The sequence below is a fragment of the Pelodiscus sinensis genome, chromosome 7 (assembly GCF_052426305.1).
Source record: "Pelodiscus sinensis isolate ZL-2025 chromosome 7, ASM5242630v1, whole genome shotgun sequence".
Classification (NCBI taxonomy): domain Eukaryota; kingdom Metazoa; phylum Chordata; order Testudines; family Trionychidae; genus Pelodiscus; species Pelodiscus sinensis.
In genome coordinates, this window is record NC_143058.1 from 44,508,669 (window position 1) to 44,525,613 (window position 16,945).

The 16,945-nt window shown below is 41.5% G+C and overlaps 1 protein-coding gene across 2 annotated transcripts; it reads left to right on the forward strand.

The window, feature by feature from the left end:
- The first annotated feature begins 1,302 nt into the window (after positions 1-1,302).
- On the forward strand, positions 1,303-14,320 carry CDCA7 (cell division cycle associated 7). Of its 2 annotated transcripts, none has more exons than XM_075933643.2 (10): positions 1,303-1,604; positions 5,346-5,468; positions 5,870-5,980; positions 7,462-7,716; positions 8,137-8,214; positions 9,135-9,323; positions 9,821-9,958; positions 10,179-10,328; positions 11,496-11,632; positions 11,990-14,320. In XM_075933643.2, the coding sequence occupies exons 1-10, from the start codon at positions 1,584-1,586 to the stop codon at positions 12,018-12,020; spliced, it is 1,233 nt and encodes a 410-aa protein (XP_075789758.1). In that variant the 5' UTR covers positions 1,303-1,583; the 3' UTR covers positions 12,021-14,320. The 2 variants fall into 2 exon arrangements, with proteins under 2 accessions (XP_075789758.1, XP_075789757.1); XM_075933642.2 differs by having other exon boundaries at positions 1,318-1,604; positions 9,818-9,958.
- Positions 14,321-16,945: the final 2,625 nt, after the last annotated feature.

Here is a 16,945-nt window from a genome sequence, read left to right on the forward strand (position 1 = left end):
TTAAGGAATGGCCACCATATGAGGAGAGATTGATAAGACTGGGACTTTTCAACTTTAAAAGAGATGACTAAGGGAGGGGGGATGTGATAGAGGTCTATAAAATCATGACTTGTGTGGAGAAAGTAAACAACGAAAAGTTATTTACTCCTTCCCATATCAAAAGAACTAGAGTTCACCATATGAAATTAATACCCAGCAGGTTTAAAACAAACAAAAGGAAGTATTTCTTCACACAATGCACAGTAAACCTGTGGCACTCCTTGCTAGAGAATGTTATGAAGACCAGGACTTTAACAGGGTTCAAAAAACTAGATAAAGATGTGTCCTTCAGTGGTTATGAGCCAAAATGGTGTCCCTACCCTCTGTTTTGTCAGGGCTGAGAATGGCAACGGAGGATGGATCACTTGATGATTACTTGTTCTGTTCTTTCCCTCTAGGGAACCTGCCTTTGGCTGCTGTCAGAAGACAGGATTCCAGAATAGATGGGCTTTTGGTATGACCCAGTATGACTATGCTTATGTTGTTATGCTTTCACTGAAACTTGTACAATCTAGTGAAAGTGCCTTTTCTAGCTGAAAATCCCAGACACAGCACCAGCAAAGGGCACCAAATCCAACAGGACTGAAATGGACCTTTTTACTTTACATCAAATTGTATGGAGGATTTTGGGTTTCCAGAAAGTGTAAAACAACTGCAATCCTTCAAAAAGCCTTTGGCTTATGCTAAATATTGAAAGTTATTCTGATTAGCTAGCCCTCCCCCATCTTTTTATAATTAAACATTTATTCATGAGCTTAAATAAGTCCTCATTATGTTCGAAAGAGCCGCATGTGGTAAAAGACAGTTCTGCCTTTTGATTTCTGTGCTATACATTGCCTGCAGTCACGTTTTAAATGCCCAGGATGCATGGGGCATAACCTTGCAGGTTCCCATCCTCTCTCTACTCTCCATGCATGAAATAGTCGGAGCAGAAAACGTGCCTACACTGTTTGTACGTTTCCTGCCCAAACATTCTCGTTTGTCCTGATAAACCCTTGTGCAGGGCAGCAGCAAGATCAGTCCCTCCCCATCTGACCCCCTCCTCCACCCAGTAGCACTGGGAACTAACCACGCGGAGGCCATGTGCACCAGGGCTACTGCTTTGCAGATGAGTCTACCCTCCCCCTCCCCATATGCAAATACTACGGCTTTGCTATAGCGAGCATTTCGCGCCACAGAATTAGGCCCTTACAGTACCACAAACTCCACGGCGGGAAAAAAATAGTACAGGAGTTTTCGACCCCCTCTTCGCGCTCCCCGGAGCCCGGTACTACTCTCTTCACAGGGGCACGCTGTCTGTTGCATGGGGGGCAACAAGAGGGGGTCTCCTCCTGAAGGGGTGTTGCCTGCACCTTCCAGGACTCGGGCTCCGACGCGGGAAAGGAGCCCCCAGTCTCCGCCCCCCTGAGAGTCCCGAGCTGGTTTGGCGCGAGCTTGCTTCAGTGTCCGGGTCCCGACCCTCCCAGTCCAGCAAGCACAAGCTGCGCTGATCGCACTTGGGTACCTGACTAGCCGCTACAAGGGAGCGCCCTATAGCTGGTAGCATGGATCCCTTCGGCATGCAAGTGAGTGGCCAACGGGGCCCCGGGGTGCGCTGGAGGAAGGGAGCAGGAGTGCAATAAGTTGCACGCCTCAGAGGAACGGGGCTGAGCGGGGCAGAAGGTGCAATGAGTTGCAGGCGCCTGAGGAAGGGGGCTGGGCGGGGCAGAGGGTGCAATGAGTTGCAGGCGCCTGAGGAAGGGGGCTGAGCGGGGCAGAAGGTGCAATGAGTTGCAGGCGCCTGAGGAAGGGGGCTGAGCGGGGCAGAAGGTGCAGTGAGTTGCAGGCGCCTGAGGAAGGGGGCTGAGCGGGGCAGAGGGTGCAGTGAATTGTTGCACGCCCCAAAGGAAGGGGGCAGAGGGTGCAATGAGTTGCAGGCGCCTGAGGAAGGGGGCTGAGCGGAGCAGAAGGTGCAGTGAGTTGCACGCGCCTGAGGAAGGGGGCTGAGCGAGGCAAAGGGTGCAGTGAATTGTACGCAGAGGGTGCAATGAGCAGGGAGCTAATGGAGTGGGGGGGATGCTGTGAGTTACACTCATTGGCTGAAGGGGGCAGCAAGAAGGTGGAGGAAGGGAGGGGGAGGGGGACTGGGGAGTGAGCTGCAGACTCTGGAGGAGAGGGGTGAGCGGGACGGTGTTGCAGAAAGCGGCAGGCTCTGAAAGAGGGGGAGGGAGTAGGCTTGGCGCTGGAGGCGGAGCGGCGGTCGGGGACTGGCTGGCTGGAGGCACCACTGACTGCGCTTTCGCTGGGGTGGCGGCTTATTTGGCTGTGTTTGTCTTGGCGCCTGGCCCAGCCACTCCTCCTCCTCTTTCTCACGGTCCCGTGCAAACACGCCGCGAAAGCCCTGGTTTGCGGGGTGGAGGTTGCCGGCTTGGGGGTCCCGCAGGCGGGGACGCGCCTGGACACGTCCAAACTCGCGTTACGCCCCGTGTGTCCCCCTTGTCCCATCCCGGCGCCGCCGCTGCCCCGGCTGCTGGGGAACGTGGCAAGGCAGCTCCGCCGCGTGGCCAGCGCGTCTGCTCCCGCGCCGTGCTCTGTTCTGCCTGCCTCCCGCCAGGCTCTGCTCCCTGTTTCTGTCCGAGTGCATCTACCGGCCCACAGCCCATCTCTGCCCTGGAGGGCCCGCCTGGGATCTTTTACGTTTCCAAAATCCAAACAAGGGCCTTGCACTCTCCATCAAAACAGTGGTGACTGCAGTCCCCCAGTTGGAGTAGGACGTGTCCCTATGCAAAGCTACGGCTTTCTCAGGGGCTGGGTGGCAAAGAGCTTTCCAGGCTAACGCCCTGGGGATCGCAGACTGCAGGATATCTCCAGATAACATGTCACCACGTTGGGTTTTGTCCGCAAAAGCTTGTGTCTAAATAAATCTGTTTAGTCTTTAGTGTGCCATAGGACTCCCGTGTTGTTTCTGCGAACAGATTAGCGGGTTCCTCCTTTGATACTTGTTCTTTAGAAACAAATCTCCCATGTCTGCTGGATTTATTTTGCACTGGTGTAGCTCGCAGGTCTTGCTGTGCTTGGTACCCTTGTGGTTAGTAACCCTGTATCAACCACATTGCTGACAGACAAATTCCGGCCCTCTGGGATGATCATATAGGAAAGGATTTACAGTGAATGTGGTCAGGTTCACTTCTTCCTGTGGCACTACAACAGCTATCATGTTGGGGAGGCCTGGTAGACACTCAGTAGGGTTCCATCTTACTGTATAAACAGGACCCAATGGCCGGTCTGCAAAAAAGGTGCTACAGGCAAAATTTGGGGAGACAGTTGAAACTCACGTCCTTCCAAATGGAGTAGGGTATTAATGGAATAGGAATTATGATTGTTGTGGAATACAAGGGACTGTTGAGGCTGTTCTGTGCTTATCTTTGATTATGCTGTGAGCCACAGAATGTTATATTGGAATGCTACTCTTAAAAAATGATTTGGTACTGATCTGATACCTCTTTGCTTTTTCTCTGCAAACCTATCTTTACTGAGAAAGAAGAGAGTCTCTAAAGGATGGAGTTTTGATTAAAGTGCGAAGTAGCTACTTGTGGTAAAAGTCTGGAGGATAAATAGAGTGATAGGGGAAGCACTGGTGTACACTTGAAAGTTAGTTGACTAGTTATCACCTTTAAGGTGAGAGAGATGTTGCTAAATTGACTTAAATCCCAATGTAGAAGCTGCTAGTCCCTGGTGTCCAACCAGTTCTGAAGCCACTATAGTGGCTACTGCTATAGCGAACTAGCCACACTCAACTGGCCAAATAGCCACATATGGCTAGTGGCTACCGTGTTGGACACCACGGTGCTAGATTGACAGTATTATTCCACTGATCACTTTTTGTTGTGGAGAATTAGTTAAAATGATGTAAAACTCCCTTCCCTGTCTGTACCAAGTGTTAACATTACTGTGTTCTAGCTTTTAAAAATGAGTAGTTCTGTAGCACCTTAGAGACTAATATATCGTACACTTTACTGAGCAAAACCCACTTCCTCAGATGAGTGCTATAGCTGTGTGCCTAAGGACATAGCCTTATCTTCTCTATTGGCAGGAGTAGCCATGATCCCTGTGGAAGCAAATAGCTTAGTCTAATTGTGAGGAAAGAGAGGAACAGGGTTATATTTTGGTGCAAATTTCAAAGTTCAGAAATGAGGGGTGGGTTAACTGATTAAATGAAGACAGATAGAGAGGCATTCCAGCCCCCTACCTTAATGGCTAGACTGGAGAAGCTGCTGTGCTGCTGGCAGGGTCAGTGCCAGCTCTGCCCAGCTGCTGGCTTCAAGGCACGCAGAGAGTGGAGGGTTGGTTTCCAACCATAGGCAGGCTTCCAGCCTGCAAGCCAGCACCCCCTCCTCCCCATCTGCTGCTGATTCCCAGCCTCTCTCCCCCTCCCTTTCCATACACCCCAGGCTGCCAACTACCAGCGCAAGTGCTGGAGAGGCTGCAGAGTGGAAGTTTATCGGTAACTGGTTACCCATTCACATCCCTAAGGCAGACATCACATATGAGCAGACATCATAAACTTCTGTTTTGGTTAATTTTAAACCAATTTATGAAATATTTTTGATTCAATGAGATTGACCTATGAATTGCTAATAACTGTAAGAGTTCTTTCTGCTTGGCATGACACAGATCAGTGACTGGTCATATTGCAGTAATTGTTGGGTTGTGTAGTGTGTAAATATGGGTACATACCTGGGTCACTGTATACAATTCAAAACCTTGAATCAGGTTACTTACGATAAGGGAGATTCTCAGGAAAAGATAAATTCTAAAGGCCATTAAAAGATAACAAATTTCAGCTGAAAAAAGGTACTAATGAAATAATAAGCCATTATCCCTAAAGCAGTTGTTTTGTTGTTTCTTTCCAGGGTACTTTATGCTTTTAAAAAAATTAGTTGATGAATATTTGGTTTCAGAAATTTAAAACAAAAGTGGTGATTTCTAGATACTTATTTTAAGATTCCACATAAAGTCCTTCAAGTTTTACATTGTTGAGAAGGGATGTGATTTATTTTAGTGGGATTTTTCAAAAATGCTACTTGTCAGAAGAAGAAACATAATACTCAAGGATAAATCACTTGGTGACCAGAAATATATTAGAACGGAAACACTACTTAATTTTAAGCTCTACTGTCTTATCTCTTTTCAGTGTTGATAGTGTACTGAATGGATACAGGTGTCTGGCATATCTGAAAACACAACCACATAAGACTTTATAAGCGCGCTTTAAAAAGCTAGTGTAAATCTCACATTTTAATGGTATTGTCATCCTCCCCTTTCAGCAAGGAAACCTTTCAGGAAAGAAGAACCTCAGAACATTCCGAAATATGAAATTGATCCCCATGGAAACCTCATCATCTGATGACAGTTGTGACAGTTTTGGTTCTGATAATTTTGCAAACACTGTAAGTACAGTGTATGAATAAACAGAACTGAATCTGTGTTGAAAATGTCCCAAATGCTTCATGTGATTTAAAGTGTCTTGCTTTGCTTACATTTCTATACAGTAGCTATGAATCTACAGTATGCACTATAATTTCATTTCACTTTTTGCTTGTGCTTCTAGGTAGTAATTGGTTGGAGGCAGATTAGCTATTTATTCTATTCTTTGAAATGTCGCTTAAACTAACATGCCTGATGATTTGCTGTAACAGCTCTGAAACCATTTGTAAATCCCTGAACCATTTTGTTTTCTTTGTTACAAAAGCTATTCTCTTGTAGTGCTCTTGTAAATGTAATTTTCTGTCTGCATAGTTCATGAAAAATTGGTTCTTTTTTAAAAAAGTGTTTTTTATTCTTTTTATAGAAACGCAAGTTTAGGTCAGGTATCACAGAAGAACTGGCTAAAATTTTTTGTGAGGCCTCAGATGATGATTCGTTCTGCGGTTTTTCAGAAAGTGAGATTCAAGATGTATTGGTGAGATATGCAAATTAACTGACTTAAAAACTGACTTAGTTTTTAAAGTTTAACTAATTACTGAAATGCTACAGTCTCTAGGACACTTGCCAGCTAGCATTCCTTAATTTTAAATCACATCTATAAATGTGTAAGTACCATGTAAATGTGCAATGTGGAGAAAACCAAATTATATCTTGCAAGAGAAAATTTGTTTAGTTTAGAAAAAACAGTTTTTCCAGATTTAAAATTTAACTAATACAGATTGAAACGTTGCTTAATGGATATATTCTGTTCATGAGCATGTTGTATTTTCTTCTAAAACTATTTGGACAAGATGGCTATTTGGTGGAATCTGTTAGCTACCATGACACTTCTTCATGGCACTTGTGTAGCATAACAGGAAATAGTACAGGAAATTCTACACTTTGTAGGCAATGTAAAAATAGCAATAGATGGTAGAACTCCCCCTTTTCTACTTTTTAATTAACTACAAAATATTATAGCACACTCATTGCTTAAAAATAGCCCAAGAGTAAATACTGAGTATTATAAAGAGCAGTGTACTCATATTGCACGTAACATGGGGTATTGGAGTATAATGTCAAGGGATGTTCAGAGAAAAGAGTAGGTGTTCTTCTTGTGGAAGGAGTACACATCTAAGTTAAATAAAAAAATCGTACAAAGAACTAACAGTGACAAAGCAGGAACTTGTACTCAAGAAAAGGGTGGGGACAAGTAATAACAGCATGAAAATGATGAGCAAGATCTACATATCAAGCTTAATACAAAAGTATAGGGATTGTCAGTTTGAGCCTTGACAGGTAGAAAAAGAAGTACTAATGGTCCACAGCAGGGTATCTGTTAGACAGGTTAGTCCTAGATAGAAGCATCTTTATTTTGGTGAAAGTAAGATAAGTCATGTTACCAAGTGGAAAAGCAAACAAAAAATGGAATCATTGTCTTAATTGCCATCACTAGTAAATCTCACTACAGTTGTGAAGAGTATCAGAATGAGAATACTAAGCTGACGAAATACTAGATTTGAGATCATAATGATCTGAATGGCTGTTTGAATTGGGATTGTAATTATTCTATGAATAAGTAACAATTTACTTATTGTTGTACTCTTAGCCATTGAATTTTTTGTAGTTCACAAACTTAGATCTGACACTGTACTGAGAACTGCTGTGGGGGTCTTGTTCACCCACGTGGAATAACTTGAAGGGTTGGATCCTTAAAGCATACCAACTCAAACTACATTTTTCTCTGAAATACTTTACTAACTAAATTTACAAGAGAAACTAATCTTTATCTTTTTGTGTATTTAAGCCCTTTGTAAAACCACAACATTTGTCAGGGGGCTTCATGGGTAGTAATGCCCAAAACTTAAAAAAACAACCAGATTTCAAGTTGGTGTCCTTTTAAATAAATGTGCTTATCATACTTAACCATACAACAATTCAGTATCATTCATAAACTACATTATTGGGTTTTGATAGACATTGGAGTCAGACGCTGAGAAAAATGATTTACGTGCTGAGAACAAATTGCAGTATAGGAGACGTGAGAGACACTCGATTCCTCTGAAAGTGGCTATGAAGTTTCCTACTCGAAGGTCTACAAGGGGAAAGAGTGGAATAGCATCACCTCCTGAAATAAAGCCATCTGCCCTGGATTCTGACTCTGACTCTGAAGAAAAGGGCCCCAAATTCTTAGAGAAAAGAGCTTTAAACATAAAGGAAAACAAAGCAATGGTAGGTATGCAGGAAGTTCTTCGGTTCATTTTGGTCCTTGATTTCTAATCTCGATGCAATTCTCTTCTCCCATATAAATTAACATTAATGGAAGTTACCTCAATGCATTAACAGAAATTTAGAGCCCTGATACTGCACATTCACTGGCACATGAAAATACATGGACTGAAATAGGTTCTTCAGCAGAGAGCTTTGTATTCTGAAGCCTTATTCTGGTTTAGGCTGGAAGCCTATTAAGTCTAAGCATAATTTTCAACCCACTTTCAGACACCAGGATATAAAGATAAGATGTAGAAGTCGAAGAATATAACTGAATTTACTATAAGGCAGTTGTACTTCTAGGCAATTGCTCTAATCTATTAGCCTGTAATAGAGCACAAACTCTTTTTTAAGACCATATTTTTTTTGTTTTCCCTCTAGCTAGCAAAACTAATGGCTGAATTAAAAAATGTCCCTGGTATTTTCACTGACAGAAGATCGTTATCAACTACCAGCCCAGTAAGTAGAAATTAATTTCTCTTTGTCTTATATATCAGTCTTCTGAGTAAATCTAGTGTTTGATTTAAAAAACAAACAAAACAAAACCCCTTTCAAATAAAAAGCTTAATAGATCAAGTAAACCAAAGTCCATTTGTTCAGAATTTTATTACTTGTTAAAACAATCATCCCAGTCATGCAGTATCTTTCTGATTTGCTGTTCTGTAAAAACTGAACAACATATCCAGTCATAGGCACCTGGAAGTCTCAATATCAAAGGCAAACTAAAGCCATAAAACAAAACAAAACCCCTTTCTAAATGCATATTTACACAAAGGATGAAGAAAGGGTGGGTACCTTAAGCTTCAGTTCTGATATCTGAAGTTTGAAGGTACTTGAATACATTTTCTGGTTTAGACCCATCTATATGTTTTAGGGCTGCAGTGTCAATCTACTTAAGGAGGCAGCATGTCCCAATGAGTGGGTCACAGAATTTGGAGTCGAAATCCCTAAATGCTACACCGGATGTTACCAATGACTCACTTGTATGACTTTCTGTGCCTCTTCCCTATCTATAAAATGGGGAGGAAGATAACATGCCCTTCTAAGTAAAACATGTTGAAAAGTACTATTAGATTGCTACTTACTTGATTATTATTTTCCTACTGAAAATATATCCTTTTCTGTAAAGCAGACAAAAATGTCTAAGCTCATCGAGACTCTTACATTTACTCAGGTGAATTGCTGCCTTCTTCCTTATATAGGAACTAACATCTGCAGCTTGGGATTTGTATGTTTCCATAGTTTGTCGAATGGCAGAGCTGAATTTACCCTGCAGTGTAGTAATTGTATTCTGTTTTTTGTACTAGAAACAAAGTTATTTTGTTTTTGTTTCCCTTTGAGTTAAACAAAGCCTCTTGCCCCCATTTTTTTAATTTCAGAGACCAAAGCGGGCTCCAAGAAGCTCATTTCCCCAAAGTGCTTTAAGGAGGAACCCAGACCGAATTTCTCGGCCTCACACCAGATCCAGGTCCCTGATTGATGGACCACCTACTCCTCTACAAGAGGAGGAAGAAGATGACAGGTACAGCTTAGTGAGGCGAAGAAAGATGTCTGACGAATACTTAGAGGTAGGTTTAACGTGTTGTACTGTTATGGTAGAGCATTAATTGGGGAAACTTTAAAAATATAATTCGGTAATGGTTATTCAGGTATGTGTAGCCTCAGCCTGTTTGTTGATGGAACTAGAGATCGTGCAGAGCTAGCTAGCATTCATGTCCACACTGAGACTGGTGGAGGATGGGAAAAATTGGGAGCGCTGCACAATTACCATTTTATTTTTATTGTCTCAGTGGAAAAATTGTCACTTTCTCTACTTCATCAGGAACTAAAAAAAAAAAGATTGATTAGCATTTGATTTTTATTTTGTTATGTTTCTAGCACTAAAGCTGGAGACCTGAATCCCATTAACTCAATACTTGTCTGCCAATTCTAGTGAAGATAGACATCTTAATCCCTTAGACTGCTTTGAAATTCTCAGCCCTTGTTCGTGTGGGATTTCTGCTGGCGGTAATGCTATGACCACAAAATAAAACTTAGATTTTAATTCTTGCACTCTCTTCAGCAGGAAATTCGAACTCCCAGGAGAAGTCGCCCTGGTGCTATGGCTCTTCCTCATGTCGTACGTCCAGTGGAAGAAATAACAGAGGAAGAGTTGGATAATATCTGTGAAACTGCTCGAGATAAAGTATATAACCAGGTGATGGTAAGTATATGTATTGCAAATCAGCGAAATGCAGATTGTACACTAAGCTAGCTTTCTCTTTGTTATAATTCTTTTGGGTTATTCAAATCTTGGAAGAAGTACTCATGCAAAGGGCTGAACCATGATGCAAAGGATTGGGTTGGTTGTCAATGTGCTGTTTTGTTAATTAACCCTACTGGTCTTGGCTTTCTTGTCTCCTGAACTCCTGTTTGTGTTGTAGGGATCTACTTGTCATCAGTGTCGCCAAAAAACCATCGATACTAAGACAAACTGCCGTAACCCAGACTGCGTAGGAGTGCGGGGTCAGTTCTGTGGACCTTGTCTACGCAATCGATATGGGGAAGATGTCAGGACTGCATTGCTGGACCCAGTAAGATAATTTAATATGGACATGGGGTTTAACTTGTTTACTGTAGGGAAGCCCTTTTCATGGAATGATGCATCATAGTTAATGCTAAAATCAGGATGTTGGTGGGCGAGCTGTGTTTTAATGCCCTTTACTACTGTAGCTATGAGACAAAGTATCATGGTTGGGGGGTTCACAGTGGAGACTTGAGCTCTTGGGCATCCTACTGTCTTGTGGAATTCACCATCCTGAACTAGTCTAGTGCCCAGGGTCTTTTTTTACAACGCATGGGGAGAGTCAGATTCACAAATGCTAGAATGTTGAGTGGGTAGCCACTTATCCAGAGCATGGGAGACCTAAGCATCAAATTCCCACTCAATCTCATGAAGCAGGGACTTGAATTTGGGTCTCCCACCTCCCAGGTGATTCCTAACCAGTGGGCTGTTGAGTATTCAGGGTGGATCCTTCTCATTATTCTCTTGGATCTGTTCCACCGTGTGTAAATAATTAAAAGGGTCATTGGGCAAGAGAGAGACTGAGCTTGGTTACAGGCTCGCCTGGGAGTTGGAAGACTCTCAGGGTCTGCTTCAGTGAGCATTTCTACACAGTGGTGCAGCACCAGCAGCAATTAATTGCAAAAGACTTTCCCTGAGTAAGGGTTTTGTGAACGCCCATGCCTCTAAAGTTCCCCTTGCCATTCCTACCTTGTGGCACCACACTGTTCCTATAACTACTATGGTAATAACTATCAATTATGGAAGCAGTGCAGCCATTAAGCATATTCTTGAACTTCAGGCTATTGAATTATCAGAGCAAAGCAGTTTCTCTTTTGTCTGGCTTTAGTGTCTGTTGTAGGGAGAGGAATGCTCCCTCTCATCCTACATCAAGCAACAGAGCAGGAATTCATCCAGCTGCCTTAAACAGAGAGACAGTTGTCACTATATTGGGTCTGGAAGACAGAGGGGGACATTTTGGGTGCACTTTATGGCTCTGTTGAAAGTACAGAAGATGCCTAGCACCTTAGAAAACTTTGTACCTCACAAACACTTGCATCTCAACAGCATTTGTGCCAGCCTGGAGTTGTTTTGAGCCAGAGCGGGAAGGGGTTGATAGGACCTTTCAGCAGGAGTAGGACCTCAATGAATCTCTTGAGATTTCAGTTTCTTTAAAAGATGTCTTATTTTTCTGTAGAACTGGCGCTGCCCACCTTGTCGTGGAATCTGCAATTGTAGCTTCTGCAGACAGCGGGATGGCCGGTGTGCTACTGGCGTGCTGGTTTATTTGGCCAAGTATCATGGCTACGACAATGTTCATGCTTACTTAAACAGGTAATTGCTATTTTTTTTTCATAGCCCAGTTGTTGTTGCTTAGGCAAAGGTCTGAAAGCCAGGAATGGAGAAATCTTGGCTCCTCCTCTGAATTGTTTGGAAGTCTTAGGTAAACCACTTGGCCTCTGACTTGTCATCTGTGAAATTGAGATGATCTCATGGGAATTGTGACTACTTACTTGTATGTAAAGTGGTATACAGTGTAAATGCTAAATACTTATTCTGCTGGCATTAAAGTTCAGTTAATACTTATTCCCACAGCTTCCAAACTGTATCTAAACTGAATAGAAATCAAATGCTATAATAGATCAACCTGCTTTTCTTGAACTAAAACTGGTTCCTGTTTGTATTTTGCAGTCTGAAACGTGAACTTGAAATGGAAGATTAAGCTTGTGATGGGTTGTCAATGGCACCTTCCTGCAGTTGTGTGCTTTTTCTTCCATGTCCCACTTCGTGTGCAATTGATTGTTCAAACACTTTTGGATTTTAATCCCAGGATAATCAGCATTTTCTTTTCTTTCTTTTCCAAGTAAAAAGGGACAACGTTTTCCAAGATAATCAGTAGTTCTTCCACAGATCATGTTGAGTCCTGGGCTGCAGGCAGTGATGCTCTTTTAAATACTGTTGGATAAGCGCTTTCTTCCCCTTCCTGTTGTTATGCAGTCTGGCTAGCATCCACTTTGGCCTTTCTCTCTGAAACAAGAGGGTGAAGCTTGATGCAGCTTTAAACTGATAGTGTCTTGTTCAGACAGTTGTCTTCGTTGCAGTTTTTATTTACAGTTAACAGTATTGAAAACATTAAATGCATTTAAAATATTAATTGTGGTGTTTCACATGGACCTATGTGGAAATATAGATGTTAAACCTTGGCCTGGTGAAATTAGTTAATTTCTGTCTCTAAAAATTCAGGAAGAGTAACAGTAGCCAATTGAAGCTGAAATCTGTTAAGCGTCATGATAGATCGGTTATAAAATTAGCAACTACAAAATTATCACTAGTCCTTCAAAGAATTAAAAATTTATTGAGATTGTTTTAAAACTTCTTTATGGTGGGCACGTTTTCATCGTTTGGTTTTATACAGTGCTCAGAAGTGTAAAAAAGCAGCATTTTTGCCCCCTCTGCTTGAATAAGGAATTAATATAAAAGTTTAAGGTTTCTAGTGTGTGACAAAATGGGAAAATGCACAGCTGAGAGAACTTTTGAGGGCCAAAAGTTTGATGGTCTCTGTTCATAGCTTCCTTTTCCCTTGTGAGTATAGAACATTGCTGCAAACTTCTAGGGCAGCCACATTTTTCCTCACTGAACTAGTACTAGTGCAGCTCCACTGACAATAGCAATGGTAGCAATCCTAATGTGGGCTGACAATGGTGATGGAAAATGACTGCATCCTGTTTATATTAGTGTTTCCACTATTGCTGCCAAGTAATGCTGCATCAGTGCAAGGTCAACAGTGAGAAAGTACTACAGTGTAAGTACACAATTTCTACTTGAGATACAGGCATACGGTCAGTTTGAGAAGCTTATTTAATCAATCACAAATTAGATTGCAAATGGAATAAATTGATCAAATGTAATAAATCATCATATTTACTGCTTTCAGAACTTTATGATCAAATGGTCTCTAGCCTTTTGGAACTGGAGCCTGAATTTTCTTTTTTTTTTTTTTTTTAAGGCCCCAGTGGTTTTCAAAACCCATGGTTAGGTTGGAACTTATATGAAACCCTTCTAGCTATGTAGTACAGCTCAGATTCAGATTCTTTTTAAAAGAAATCACATATCCTGGCTAATAGGGTATTAATGGGATTTGCAATCCTTTCCTCTAAAGGCTAAAAAGTAATAGTCTGGGAGTGCAGATGTAATGGTTGAATATATTTTGGTAGCATTCACACATGCTGTGGCCTAATCCTGAGCACAGTATCGCTGTAGAAAGTTATTTTGCATGACATGGTTAATGAACTTTAAGTCCAGCTAAAAGCAAGGACTTAAAGTTGAAAAGCTCTAGTTTGGACTACTGTGTAATTAAAGCAATGGAAAGTAGTACGTTGTATGAATCAATCTAACAATGAAAATTATTGTACAGTTAATGAAGACTTAGAAAGTAATATTATAAATGAGATCAATCCTAACTAGAATCACCTTGGCTTTGTTGAACTAGAACTAATTGAATCTTTTTGGTAGAAGGCTATTTTATGCATCAGCTTTTTTCTATAGTGATATTTACTTCTTACCACAATTCAGCACCTCATACTGCTAGAGTGAAACTTTTAAAGGCATTTAGGCATCCAACAACTCCCACTGCCTTTCATGACTCTCATTTTGTGTCTGAAAATTCCCCTTCACCCATTTTCTTTTAATTATGTGAAACCTTGAACCAATGTATAATCAAAGGTTTGGATAGCATTCATCCTAGAGTGAATATTTCCTTTTTGGTCAAAAATCGTAGACTGATCTTTTTCATTTCATGAATGGGAACTTTAGAAATATATGTGCAGTGATAATTCAGGTAACCTTCTAATTGACATACCTGTCCTTGGGTTGCTAAGTTTTTAGGTTTGTATTAAGTCAAGACTTTAATGCTCATCTTGAGGATGTTATATGAATAAATGCTGTAACTAGATAGTCTGATCTATGAATTGTTTCTGTACAAAATTTTATTTTATAATTTTGATAATAAAAGTTTTGCGAAGAGTTTTTGCCTCTTCTCTTTTTTGGTTAACATTCTGTCTTTACTTGTGCTTGTTTGCTTTTAGGTTGTTTTTGCTGGTTGGGTTATTATTAATGTTAAAACTTACTGAAAATTTAATGGAAAAGCACCAACTGAAAATTTAATGGAAAAGCACCAACTAAATACAGGGCCAACTACTCATTCTTAAAATAAAACTGCTTTCCACTTTCTGTAAGATACCATATGCAGCTATTGATGTGAGAGCCATTTGATTAGAGCATTCTTCCTAATAGTGTATGCAGTGATATTGTTTAATTTTCCATGTTGCTCCCAAAGGATGCACCTTTCCTCATCACATATATATAAACCTGCAGATTGTATAAATATAAAACTCTGATCCATAAGGCAATATAAGATTTGGCTTTATTTACTGTAGGAAAAGGTGACATTGTTTTAGTTTGTCTACAAAAGACTTATTGTTAGACAGTTTAATTTTAGGTAATATTGCATTGTTACAGTATGCATCTGACAAAGTTTGTGAGGACAGGAATATAGTAGTGCTGAACTTCAGCTGGGCCTGGTAATTAGTGTTTTCTTTCTCCAAGTGAAACTGGGCCCATTATAGAAAGAAAACAGAGGAATGAGACTAACTGCAATTGCAGTGAAGAAACCAGGTGGGTGAGGTAACATCTTTTATCTTCTGTTGGTGAGAGAGACAAGATTTCAAATATCATTTCTTCAGGTCTGGCATAGTATTGCACACTATAAGTTCCATACTCCATTATTGCGCTTTAACCTACCAGTAGGTCAAAGCATACTTTTGAAGTTACTCTGTGCAGTACTAGAGTCCACACAGCCAATGAGAGCAAAGCCCACTACAGTGCAGTAGATTTACCCCTCAGCTTGTTATGCCCTAATACTCTGGGTAGATGTGTTCCTTAAACATGACATCTTTGCACGCAATTCACTGCAGCACATATATTAAAGGCTCAATGTTTTGGGAGCTCCTCCTTTTAAAATGGAATGCTGCCTGAATGAAAGTGGAGCCTCTTAGTTTTGTTGTATAAACTGGTCATTCATATTGTATATCATTGAGGATGGTGCTCACTTTAAGTTTTAATTTTAATAAAAAAGCTCTATGAATTCTTAATGGGACTACAGTGGCAGAATTGCTGGGAGGTTACTATGATTGGTCTGTATGATGCACTCTGCTTTGTTGGGCTATGTTTGCTTGCTTTCATGAAATAGAATGAAGATTGCTTTAAAACACAATAATTGTATTTATTAAAAAACACATGCAGCATGATACAGTTGCATTTGGTTGGGAATAGGGATGTGAATGGTTAGCTTGGTGGGAGCTTCAGCAGCTTCCTGCCTGTTGGTCCCTCTTTTAATTGGTTAACTAGTTACATTTAAACACTTACTAAAACAGGATTTTACATCCCTAGTGGAAAGGGGAGGAGCTGAGGCCCCAAGATGTTTAGAGATTTGTATATGTTCAGGTTTCACACACAGCCCTGTTATTTCTTGTGCTGTACAGTGGAAGCTAAACTGCACGTGGATGGGGATGGAATACATTGGGTGTCTGTGAAAATGTGGACATGGACAGTGAGCCAGCATGTGTGGAGCACAGTGGGTGCAGGCCAGTGACAGGGTGGTGGCCAAATTGTGTCGGTGATGACTGGGGTGTGCATGGAAAACGGTGGGGTACTGCGGCAGGGGCAGTTGCACAGCTAGTTCGTCTGAAGTGCTAGCAACTCCTGAAGTGTATCTGCTTGGTGCTCCATGTTCTCCTTCTGTGCCTTGCACTCACTAGCCCTCTACTCCTTCAATTCTTTTCAGTAGCAGCCTGATTCATGATGTCACATAAAAAGTTATCTTTTATGAGACCACTTCCTTGCCTTGCGCAGCCTTTCAGCAAGGTAGGCTGGCATCCCAAGGTTTGAATCTGTGATGACAAACTGCAGCATGTTACAGAGGACATTGTTAACACTAGCCAGACCTCTCCTATGACCCATTTTAAACACAAGTGTACTAGGTTCACCAACGTAGTAAGTTAGGATTTACTGTTGCGGTGTCCTGGCAGGCTCTATCGATGATGATAATCAGAAGGCTGCGTGCGTGTGCTCAATGATGTGTGCCATGTTGACCTGCACAATTAGTCGACACAGCAGACCCCAAGAGAGCCCCCAAAGATCACAAGTCGGATAAGGATCGACAGTGTCCAGCCAGGTTTATTGTTAAGAAATGTATAGTAATAGTTGTCAGTAAACTCTACTATTCATATGTTCTCCGTGACAATGGACTCAGCTCAATCAGTGATACACCCGACTGATTCCTGGCTGGACAAAGACTGTCCTCCACAAGTAACAGGTACAAACAAGTTACACGTCACTCTTGACATGTTAGGTTGCCACCTTCTGAGGCTACTTAGATACCACCCTTCACTTTGTGGTTCAGTTAGGCCATCTCTATCCATCCTGCTGTCATTTTAGACCCTTTCCTGAACCTGGGTCGGTATCTGTAGGGAGTGTGGATACCAAGGTCTTTTTAATGAGCTGGTGTTACCATCCTTTTGGAATGTGCTTTCAACCTATGACTAGTACCAATTACTGTTCTGCACCTGGGCCTGTTACAAATTAGTGTTT